Genomic DNA, 12,421 nt, shown 5'->3' with positions numbered 1-12,421 from the left:
CATTAGCAATAAAACCAGATGTACATTTAATATCAAGCACAGGAGCCCACTAAATACCCCCCTCCCACACACACACACACACACACACACACTCTCTCTCTCCTCTATTAAGATATTATTGTGTATTTGTTACTTGTGGCCAACATAAATAGCTTTATGTGCTTGAACATGTTGACAAAGCAGCCATGGCTCATTGGTGGTTGATGGATGGCTGTGTGTGCCTTGCTAATTATTAGTACACATAAAAGGATGCTGTTATTTCCAGACCTAGCCTCAGCCAGAGGGGTCACTGGGTAAATATGGAGCCATCAGTCTGCGACCATATCACTCAATCTTGATGTATGAGCAAAGAGGTACAAATTAAACGCGCGGCGACCTTCTAGGGGGTACCGCATTCAACAGGACGCCATTTGGGATAATTCCTGTATGGGGTTCAAACAATAAGCCACTATAGCACATGGTATAATTACTTTGTATACACACATCTGGAATTAGGCTCCCTGAGGAAGCTAATACACTGAGAAAAAACAAGCCGCTGACCATTTTAAAGTGCAAAATGTAGTATGTGTGGGTAAGACAAGTGGAGGGACTGACTTGAAATGCTGACGAACGTGCAGAAATTCTCGATCCTCACAAACCAAAGCTCTTCTCTGAGCACACGGGTCAGAGGACATCACTTGTCAGATGTACAGTAACCCTCGCATCTCTTTGCTCGCCTGCTATTTTCCCTCCACGCTTGCAGGCTTCCCACTCCAGTTACAGCCATCTTGCTTCTATTTGACGACTGTACTGCCCCCCACTTTCCATACCAATCTTATCCGTGTCATTTTGACAAACACTGCGAGAGAGATGTGCCGCGCAAGAGGCTCCAGAAAAAAAAAAAAGGGCTGCATCTGGATTTTATAGCAGCTCAATTTTCTCTGCTGGTGTGTGGCACAGATTGGATGTGAAGAGCTGGACCGGCTAACACGGAGTCTGCGTGAATGTCAACTGTAGACCGATATTAATATTGATCCGCAGATTGAGACTGCTGTTGAGGATCAGCCGCAACATGATGTGAGGCACGAAGAGAGCATGACGCAAATACCCCGAACACTGGGAGAGGGGATTAGTCGTGGGCTGCTGTTATTATCTTGGAAACGTGGTTACCACTGTGTATCCAAGTAATTTCTGAGGACTGCAGTGCTGTTCGTTTGTCGAGGGTATAAGGAAAATTACACTTACACTCCCCAGGAGGATTAGTTCATGTGCAAAACCCCAGGCTTTTCGTGCAGTTTAACAAGTTTGAACAGTATTTTTTTAAAGTCGTGTACAAATATTTATAACTTTATTGATAGTTTACTTGTACAAGATGTACATTCATATTTTGTGACTCAAAAGGGTAAAAAAACAAACTGTACGATGATTCATGTTTAGGCATGCTTGCATATGAAATGGTAATCATTTTAATGGGTACAACAAATTCCATGGATTGTTAAATTCAACCGTCCCTGAAATGTTTGTAAACTCGGACACGCTACATTTTTTTTTTTTTTTTTTTTTTAGGCAAACAACTTACTACAGCCACACCCCCCACGCCACCCCCCAATTCAAAATGAAACACTTAATAAAAACATACAAAAATAAATGCAAAGCCATGTAAAAATGTACACTTGTAGTTCAACTATTTAATCTTTCATAAACTTTCAGACAAAATAATAAATAAAACACCCATATGCTTAATTTAAAATGGAGACATTAATAAACATTTCTAAATGGAGGTCTGGTAAGACAGAAAATGTTGTTTGGAGACTGATCGAGGTCACGCGGACCTGAAGCGGATCCATATATTTAGCACGGGTCTGACAGCAGTGTTTAAAAGGTTGTCAAAATAAACGATATTTCATCCCAATGTTTTTTCTGGAACAATTTGTAACATACACGTTGAATTTATTTGGAAATTAAGGATGAAAAAGACAAAAAAAATCACATACAACATGCAAAATTAAACTAATCGTATCATAAACAACTGCTCGGTTTGGGTTAGGGTGCTGATTTGCTGATAAAACACTTTTTCCTAAAAATGCAAAAAGCAAAAAGGATTTCTTCGACCGTTGGTGGAGTACTTAAGAGAGCTTATTTTCATCTACCTTAATTTCTGCTGAATCCAAAAATGTGCTCATGTCTTTCCTCATAAAAGCTGTGCCTGATGTATAGAAAATTGTCTGAATACATAGGAGGTTATGTAGGGATATGGCACCTGGTCTTTAAGGGGGTTTTCTCGAACTAAACAAAATATACACTGCTGTAGAAAAACTGGTGGGTTTGGCAAATAAACTGAACACTCCAACAGTGCATGAAAAAAATAAAAGTAAAATAAAGTCATTGGGTCTCTTTATCATTGAGGACTAACTGCTAGCTGTTTTTACTTCTTTTTTTCTTTTTTTGCTATTTACAGTATTGCACTTAAACTGCACACCATTGCATTTCAGTTTGACTGATGCTTTCTTCATATTTTTTCAGAATTACAAAAGAAGAAAAGAGGAAAAAGGAAAATCCCATTTATACCCTTTATCTAAGATAATTGTTCTTTTTGCTGATCGCGTGACGATATCAAACCCAGCTCCCCGCTTTAATTAATAAAGTAGTATCTGCTTGTAGTGCCATTTGTAAACACCCACGTGTGAGACCTGAAGTGCAAAGGCGATCTTCACTTCTTTACCCAAAAATACAACACAACAAACAGAAAGGAAAGAAAATAATAAAGACAGAGCGAGAGAGATAGAGCACACTTTGAGGGAGAAATGCAAACCAAAAGTCTCGCCAGCACATGCCCGACAACACAGAGCAACGTCTCTCCAGTCTGCGACTAACAACAACAAAAAGAGGGAGGAAAAAAAACGGATTTGTTGCTTTTGTTAGAGCATAAGTCCATCAGAAGAAGGGTATCAGGCTCTAATGGAGGCCTTTGACTTTGAAGGTGTCGGGGGGAGCATGTTGGATGGCAGTGTTTAAAACAGCTGTCGAGTGTTAATGTCAGGTGCGGATGGAAACCAGTCCCAGTAACGGTCCTCCATTAGAGCTCATGCACTTGGCAGCAGCAGGGAACACAGTGGTTGGAGACAAATATGGCCTTTTTTTGTTCTTTAAATGTTTTCTTCTTTCGTTTCTCTAGTGAGGAGCGGGGCACGAGGGGAGGGAGGGGGGATTGGGGAGGCGGGTGAAGGTGAGAGCCGTTCCAATACCTCGGTGGGGTGATGTTTGGGTCTGTTTCCCCCCCCACACACACACAAGTTTAACCCTTTGCATTGTCAACATGGCGTCAGCCAGCGTCAGCGAGGCTCTGCTTTTGGCCCTGCTGCTGCCTGCCAGTTTGCTTTGTTCTAACATCTTCTGGTCTGACGGGCCCCGGGCCTGGCCCTCAGACAGACATCCACATGTGTTTGTACGGTCCTTGGGATGTGATCTGTGCCTGGAGTGGACTGAGCCACTGGCCCCGCAGAAGTCCTGCCTGTTGGGCGAAAAGTAAAAGGTGATTTCATTGGTATTTAATTACCGTTCTCTACAAGTGGTTTGTTTTGGCAGCTGGTTTTGTGACAATTTTCTCGCTCCCCTCCTCCTTTTCTTTTCTTTTTTTATTTTCTTCCTCCACTGTTCTCCCCCTTTCTCTCTCACACCCACTCTCTCTCTCCCCCTCTCTGTTATGTGTTCCTCTCTTTCATTCTCACTCAGTGTTTTTGTTTATTTTAGTTTTAGCTGTGAGTGTCACGGCCCTTTCACAGGCTCAGTCTTGTGTGAGAGGCGATTATGGGCATCAGGCGAGCGGAGGGGCAGCCCGGTGGGGTCAGAGTCCCAGAGCCTCGGTGTGTTTTCTTGCCTTGAGTCGCAGGTCGGCGATGCTCGAGTTCTTGCTGTTGCTTTTGGCGGCTGCTGCCACCGCCGCCGCCGCCGAGGCCGAGTCGGCCAGAGATGCGATTGGTAGTCCGAAAGGAGGGGGCGGGAACATCAGGTAGGGCGCGTGAGCGGCCAGGTGAGGGTGCAGGTGAGGGTGGGAGTGGGCGGAGTGGGTGACCCCTTCCAACTGGAGCTGTGCTTGGACCTGCCGAACAGTGAAAACGTAAAGTCAGAATGAGCCCCTCAGGACAAGTGTGTGTGTGTGTGTGTGTGTGTGTGTGTGTGTGTGTGTGTGTGTGTGTGTGTGTGTGTGTGTGTGTGTGTGTGTGTGCAGGGAGGATTTAGGTTTCACAGTCTGACACTATTAAATTCCCCCTCAAATGTTACCCCCTCAAAGCTGTTGCTTACAGTGTGTTTTCTATGAAAATAGTTAAGGGCTGCACTCTGCGCTTTAGCCCTTTCTTCATGTCAGCTATTCTAAATGTTAATGAATCATACATTGCTCTCAGACACCACATCCAATTTAATCGCCTAGAATCAAAGTCTTTCTAGGACCCAGAACAGATTTGTTTAATTCAGACTGAGGACTCTGTTATACCCTTGGAAATACGCAGTCTTGTTATCCTGATTATGTATTCAATTGCATAAATAAACTATTTTGCACTGAAAAGATATTCACATATTTGGAGTTATAAATATTTATCCAGACATATTCCTGAGTCAAGGGGAGAAAAAAAAAGAAAAAGAAACCATAAGGAGCATAGGATATCAGTTTTCACATTCTTGGCAATTATTTTATAAGAAGTAGGTGAAAATTAAGCATCCGCTTACTTCAGAGGGAGAGAGCTGAGCCTGTTGCCGTGTCTCATGTGTTTCAAACACCACAGGAAGAAGTGGGAAAACTCAAGTATTTCTAGCTTTCTTCTCCAACCAAAATAGCACGATAGAAAGTCAAAGTTTTAACTTGACTAAATATTATTTTTAGTTGTATTTTAGTATAAAAATGCAAAAAGGGAGATTTAAATCGAAGTTGTTAAACGAAAGGGAAAATTAATTTGTTCCCGCGAGTTTGTAGTTGCTAAGCGCTGCAGTGGCATCCGAACAAAACCTTCTGCAAAACAACAAATTTTTCCACGTATCGCGTTCACCGAAAGAATCGGGGAACAAACTGCAGCCGTGACTGATAATTTCCAATTGTATAGTGCGAACGCGATTGGTTACACAATGCAGAAGGACCACTGGAAAAACAAATCACAGTTATGAAACTTGATTTTGTGGGTTATGGCAGAAATTAATCTGTCTCTGAAAATGGAACAGGTGACGTGGGTTCAGAGTGATTGTGTGCTTTCGGCCCGGCACACACACAAACTTTGCATTGCTTTAAAAGACACAAGTCTTTACTTTTTTGTTGACAAGAGGTCACGACCTTACCCATCCACCAGCCGCTAGCCATCTCCTCATTTCCCATGCATATGCAGCGTTGTAATATCTGAGTCCATGCATGCCTAGTGCCTGTTTCAACCTCGTGCAACGTGCCTCTCTCTCAGTATGCAGGCCTCAATCCTCCACCCCTGCCAGTGCAGCTCAACGCCAATATCCATCAGAGCCCACTTCATTCCCCGCTTTCATCATCTCTTTTATGTGCTCACGCCCGCCGCACTGTTGGCTTAATTAGGCCGTTGCTTTTAGCCAGGGTCAAGCAGACAACACAGCAACCGGGACGTAGAAGCAGACAGCAGCAGATCAAATGTCTGCCCACCTTTCCTCTCCCTGTACGGTCCAACCTTCTCCCCACAGCCAGAAGGTGAAAGGTGCACTGAGGTCTCAACACCCCCACCCTTTCACTCCCCTCTCCACGTATGCACTCTTTCATCACTTCAGTCTAATAGCTGCACATGGCTTATATACATGCATGTGGAAGCACAAATATAGAAGGCCCACTCTGACACCAATTCCACCGCATATCCAAGCGCAAAACAGTCCAGTCTCAACTTTTACATTTATTTGACGGGTTTTTTTAGAGATGATGCATTACTTGTCACCACTGGATTATTTATTTTCCTTTTTTACATTTAAGATTATTTTGGTTTCTGGATTATTTTTAGATTTTTCAAGCTTTGTCAATTACCGCAAATATGAAAACATGGCCTACCTGTTGGAAGGGCATCCGGAGGGCGCCCATATTGACATAGGGTGCTACTCTGCATGCGTCAAGGGGACTGCCGCTGCCCAGAATAACACCTGGAGAGAAGGGAAAGATGTCTGTCAGACAGCCAGACAGTTGTTGTTATGTGAGATGAGGAGGTCACAACTTTTTTTTTCACATGCAGTCATAAAAATGGTGAAACTGTGTCAAAATGTAATCAGTAATAAATTCACTAATAATAATATTAAGAGGCCAAAATAAAGGGAGCAAATTGCATTCACCTTTGTGCATCTGGTTTTCTTGTTTTCGACACTTTGCTCTCCTGTTCTGAAACCAAACCTGCAATCGAAAGAGAAAAGAACTGATTAGAATAGATGCAAACAGTTTCTATCCTATTTGTTGTCATATTTAAATAGTGAAATTAGATTGTCATAAATGGACAAATTTATTTATTTTTTTGGAACCAGGCAAATAAAAACAGGGGAAATCCAACACACGCAAGCAAATAAAACCTAAGTCAAGTGTGTTCACAAATAAATACGAATTGTAATAATTTTCAAAGAGGAAAAAAATATTAGACTGTAAATGAGACTAAACTAATTTATAGATTAAAAAACATACTTTTAAAACTGAGCTAAATGGACTGGTTCTTATATAGCGCTTTTCTACTCAAAGCGCTTTACACAACTGCTTCATTCATACAAGCACTTTTTTCTTTGCTCTGTCTAACATGCACACAGAGCAACATGGGGTTAGTATCTTGCCCAAGGATATTTGGCAAATGGGGATCGAACCACCAATCTTCCGATGACCTCCTCTATCTCCTAAGCTACAGCCACTTAAAGTCACTGTAACTTAAACAAAGTTCTAGTAGGGTTGTAAGAAAAAGTGTAGCAATTTTACAAGGATACTGTGATCCTTCAAATAAATAAATAAATGTCATTAACTACCTTCCAATTTGCTGACTGCCTTTGAAGCTGCAGGCTGCGGGCCTATTGTTAATCACCATCAACTTAATTTGCCTCGTTGAATAACATTATCTCCCCTCCCCTTCGACCCCCGCGATGATTATCGTTTACAGATGCGAAAATTAGCGACCGGTGGCGGACCACAAAGGGCGCCGACTGATGATGTTGCTGACGACTCGGGGTGCCGTGACGCCGTTTTTAAGCTGCGGGGGAGCGACGTGCAACATCGTGTCGATGGGACTGCAATAACAGGGGAAGTCGATAAAGCGTCCATTAGGGACCGAGGCGAGAGAGCAGGAGATAACAACGAGGCGAAAATTACGAGGAAAACAAATGTCTCGCTCTCAGCTTCACAAAATATCATCCAAATATAGTTTTTACAATAAAACCACAGCAGTGAGATTTTCCTGTCAATGCATTATCAATGTCTATAAATCCTGTCCACGTAGAGTACATAATTATTATTATTGTTATTATTATTATTATTATCATTATTATTATTATTGTCATCATCATCGTGGTGTAGGCCTGAAGCTAAACACTGCACATTGTCGTTATTGTTTGCGATTGTTTACGCCGTGAGTTATTAGCTCTACAGCGGTAAATGATGGTAGGAAAGGTGTTTATGAAAATCCCAGGTGATTTTGCATAGACGCACAGTAATCCCTCAGATAAATCAAGGCTAATATTAGACGGGCCCGAGATCAATTCCAATTACGTGCCAGTATGTTAAGCAAAGTGAACTACACTGGTTCAGACAGTTATTTCTTCATTAAGGGCCACTCAATGATGCGCTTCACAAATACCCTAATCTCATTTCCTTTTTGATTTTTTATTAGAGACAGTGAATAATGACATTTAATTTAGCAGCGCGCCAGAAACCCAAAGATATTAGTCCTAACCGAATTACTGCCTGCTCCTCACCAAGCTCTCATAACTTTCAATTAGATTCATTGACAGCTGCTCGGAGCGCAGGTTCACAGCCTGTAACAGCCCTGCTGCAATTCGCTCTCACTAAATCTGGAGAAAACATGTGCCAGTGCGCACCCCCCCAAAAGACAGCCTGAAAATGCTTCATTTTTTTTTTTTCCTTCATCTTTTTTCCCCCAAAAGAGAACATCGGTAGGTTCCGAATGTCTATTTGATAACATAAAACACACACACACGCAGACTCGGTCTTTATCAGTCATATTTCCTCCATAAATAATTTTAATGCACGCACTTTATTAGCGATAATCGCAGTGTACTGCTGTCAACTAAGTCCGCTCAGGAAAAAAGGTAGTCGGTGGCTTATAAAGCTCTATGATGCGGCTTATTCATCCGATTAGATATAGCTGAACAGCAGCAGAGTTGGCCCAGAATTGAATTATTTCTAATCTGTTTTTATGGGGACACTACATCAAGCCAATGGCAGATATTACAAAGAAAATGAGGAGCGATACGAGTTGACATAAGAGCGCGTCCCCTGAAGCAGCCATTCAGGCTCTTCATTCATTTTAATCACTGGCTGGATTTCTTTCTTCTTTTTTTCTACCCGCAAGGATGCTCGGATCGGAGGCACAAGGCTCCACAGGCCTACCGCTGCAAGTTCAGCTGGCTCTGAGGCTATCCATCCTGGACGGTTTACAACTGATTTACTGCTACTGTACGTGAATCTTTCATTAAACACACACTTTTAAAAAATAGTTATTTGTCATACTTGTTAAGAGGGCATGGTGAACCCTCTACATTTGATATTTTCCTAAATAAATATTTTTTTTAAATAGTCAAATCTGCGGTAATTGTGCAGTCATGTTTCTAACATTTATAAATGTCGCAGTGAAACCGTCTCCCTGTATGAATATTAGGACACCACAGAGAAAGCTAGACGGGGCTTTACAAACCTCCCCATAGGAATATTACAGCAATATTTCAGACGTGGAGCTTTTTCACTAACAAGCTGGATCATTTATTTGTCAAGTGGTCAACCTGTCACTAAACTAATGAGCTCCTAGCTTTTTATTCTTCTGTTTTTTATTTATTTATTTACTTGTATGTTTCAGGACACACGATGCGACCTGTTTATGTTCCAAAAGAAACCAGAAATTTTTTTAAAAAGTCGTTTTTTCACGTGGCTCACACGCAGTCTTGCGTATTTCGAGTCATTTCAAAGGATTTTAAACGTGCTCAGTGTGCGAGCAAACACAACAGAAAAGGTTTATTTAAAGGCTCCAAAATGACTGCACAGTTTTATAATATATTTTCAAGTTTTTATAGCAATATGCGTGTTTTATAGCAAAATTATTTCACGATGGATCCACATGGTCCGGTTTTCCACCTCAAAAGCTAAAAATATATTTTCTTATATTTTCGGTTAATTACAGTGGGGTTTCCTTATAGAACAAATTAAGGGCTGGCTAGATCACTAACATATTTCCCACAAAGCAGTGACGCCACTTAACAAATCACCCACACACACACGCGAGCTTACAAGTGTTGCTTAACAACAGCAGAAATATTTTCACACTACAGCCGTCAGACAGACAGACAGACAGCAAAGCTTCTTGGCCGCTCCTCACACAGCAGCAGCAACAGCACGATTTCCGCTCTGCATCACAGACACGAGAGTGAAGAAAGTGAGTAACTTATGTGGGAAATCCTCACCTGCACTCTGGCCTCGGACAGTCCCAGCCTCTGGCTCAGCTCCTCTCTCATGAAGGCGTCCGGGTAATGCGTCTCGTCGAAGAGCCGCTCCAGCTCGTTGAGCTGCTCCAGGGTGAAGTTAGTGCGACTCCTCCGCTGCTTCAGTTTGCCCTGTGCATCTTCATCCTCGGACTTCACGTCCTCCTTTTTCTCCTTACACTCATATATCCCTGTTAAACGGCCCACGGGTGGTGGGGGAAGGAAACAATTATTATTATTGTTTTTTAAAGGAGAAGATGCGTTTAAAATTCACACATGCACACATTCCAAGCTCAAAACACACATATCACAAGTGCGCATTAAGGGTTCCCCCCCATATAGTCAACACTGGGCCCTGACAGGGGGCCTTAGGCCTGGCACTTTGACAGCAACACACACACACATTACACAGCTTAGTTCTTCGATAGAGAGGCCCGTGGCTGCATTTCCAGCCTCCATAAGTCAGCGTGTAATGTCAGTGCCGTAATGGAAGTAAATCAGTCAATATGGAAGCCTAATAAGGGTATAAGCGATTTAAAGAGCAGAGAAATAAGTCCCGGCTAAACGGAGAAGATTTAGGCCTAATTACTCACCTCCATAAAACAGACCTTTAGGATATCCATAAAAATCATCAGCCAACAGATTTTTTTATTTAATCACACCATTACGCTGCGTGGCTGACAGTACACTATAGCCTAATAAAAATAGAACAGCCTATATAAGCAGCTATTAAGTGTTATCAGTGTTAATTTTAGCAACACAGCTGACAACTGCTGCAATTAATGGCCTTTTCTGTCTCATTTTACTGTTTGTACTTTGCTGACGCCGAACTGCTTTTTTTCTCTCAAATGAAAGTCATTTTAACTTAAATAAAATCCGATCAGTTTATGTTAAAAAAGACAGATTTAATTTAAGTTATAGGGCTGATTATTGCCCCATAGTGCTGACTCCATTTTTTTAAACTCTTCTTACAGGATAAATATAGAAACAAATCCACTAAATCATAGTTTTCTGCCCACTGCACATTTGTGACTGCTGAGTGAAAGGAGGCCTGTGCTCCTGCTGTATGCTACTTCACAGACTGGAAATGAATAAAGTGGTTTTTAAAAGGTAGATCTATTTATGTTTTCAGCTTACACACGATTTTGCAACTGAAAAAATAAAAAGATTTATTGCTACTCTAGAGTGTGCAGTCTAAGGTAGCGTGGCAATCGGCAGTCCTGCAGGCTATGGGTTTATACACTGCATCATAATTACATTATATTTAAGCTTTTAAACAACGCCTGCTAGATTGTACAAGAATACATAATTTACTAATAAAGGCAAAAGAAAATACACTGCAGTGCTGACTTAAAGTAGGTTGTTGCCGGATAGTTTAATACCGGCATAAAATGATGACATATAGTCCAAATAAAGCTAAAATCATTATTAAACATTAGACATTTAATACGATTATATTCTACAGAACAAATCTTGCTGTATTTTTTCTTTCCTTTCGTTTGCAAACTATCATTAAACAGTTAAAGCGATGGTCTGGCGAAGGGCCCGCCTCCTGCTTTGTAAAATTATCATTGCAATAACAGATTAATGCGTTAACTTTGGGGAACTACATTGACTAAACGCGGTTACGTAAATTCAACTCTTTTTTTATGCGCGTAGATTTTGTAAAATTATAATAATTAAAACAACAACAAGAAAAATGCTTCGCTCCGGACACACCAGACAGCCGAACTTGAGACATTTTCCCCGACATCACGCGGGAGCATTTCTCACAATTAAAGTGAAAACCTTACCCTCTGTCGCCCTCGTAACATTAAAGTCCTTCAGTTTCTCCTTCTCCAGCTCGACGTGGTCCTTGAACAGATGCACCGGGCAGTGGTTGCTCTCCGTAATGTCCTGCAGGTTTGTCTCCGGGCTGCCCAGCTCCCTCGCCCTTGTCAAGCCGCTCTCCAAAACTTCCCTGTACGTGATACTCTCTTTGCTGCTCTCCTTGGTTTTCTGATCGAACGATTTCGACACGAATGCCGTAAGTTCTTCCATGGTCAGCTCTGTCGCTCAGTAGTGCTCCTGCTCAGGGAAATCCACCGTGAATTCTCAGCATATACCGTCTCTATATACCAGTGTACAGCTCACGGATACGCTCTTTTAGGAGGCTGGCAGCAGCGATAGATAGAAGGGGTGGAGAGGAGGTGAGATCACTCCTGCTGTTGTGACTGTGTATTTGAGAGCACACTATTTATACACGGCCACCTCAGCCCAGCGCCCCCACCCCTTCTTCCCTCGGATCTCTGTGTCTCGAGCAATTACAGGCCGGCTCGACTTTGCAGAATTCAACTTTCAGCAGCTTTTTTTTTCTTCTTCTTCTTCTTCTTCTTCTTCTTCTTCTTCTTCTTCTTCTTCTTCTTCTTCTTCTTCTTCCACAAATCAATGATGGAACTGATGGAGGCGGTTAATTGAATTACGGGGTCATTAAAATGCCTATGGTGGCTCACTCCTGTGAGGAGGCTGTATATTGCTGTTGTGTCTAATTAATTCGGCGAAAATTTAATTAACGCGATTAGGAGATAGAAATGCGGGGTTTGTGGAATTTCGCTTTGATTTCCTTTGTCATTTGTTGACAAATGTGTTTGAACCTTTATGTGCGCATGAGTCACCAATAGCTTCTGGTTTACATGCTTTCTGGACTTGTCTGAACTGGAATTAGCACACAAGATTCCTGAGAGCAAAAGGCACGGAGGCAACGATCAGCATTATAAAGTTGCGAGTGAACTGA

General features: G+C 41.9%; 1 protein-coding gene across 3 annotated transcripts; it reads right to left on the bottom strand.

Annotated features, from left to right (window-relative positions):
- Window positions 1-325: 325 nt before the first annotated feature.
- On the bottom strand, window positions 326-11,890 carry shox (shox homeobox). 3 transcript variants are annotated; one of them, XM_085249763.1, is made up of 6 exons: window positions 11,442-11,890; window positions 9,631-9,839; window positions 6,301-6,358; window positions 6,026-6,135; window positions 3,857-4,078; window positions 326-3,490 (listed from the first exon to the last, which is right to left on the bottom strand). In XM_085249763.1, the coding sequence occupies exons 1-6, from the start codon at window positions 11,686-11,688 to the stop codon at window positions 3,401-3,403; spliced, it is 936 nt and encodes a 311-aa protein (XP_085105889.1). In that variant the 5' UTR covers window positions 11,689-11,890; the 3' UTR covers window positions 326-3,400. The 3 variants fall into 3 exon arrangements, with proteins under 3 accessions (XP_085105889.1, XP_085105890.1, XP_085105892.1); XM_085249764.1 differs by lacking the exon at window positions 326-3,490 and having other exon boundaries at window positions 3,714-4,078; window positions 11,442-11,887; XM_085249766.1 differs by lacking the exon at window positions 326-3,490 and having other exon boundaries at window positions 3,714-4,078; window positions 6,026-6,114; window positions 11,442-11,883.
- Between the last annotated feature and the right edge of the window lie 531 nt (window positions 11,891-12,421).

Source organism: Mchenga conophoros, linkage group LG16 (genome assembly GCF_057382185.1).
Source record: "Mchenga conophoros isolate Kocher_MC1m ecotype Shallow Benthic linkage group LG16, M_conophoros_male_GT1.1, whole genome shotgun sequence".
Classification (NCBI taxonomy): Eukaryota; Metazoa; Chordata; class Actinopteri; order Cichliformes; family Cichlidae; genus Mchenga; species Mchenga conophoros.
This window is presented reverse-complemented; position numbering and strand designations above follow the sequence as displayed.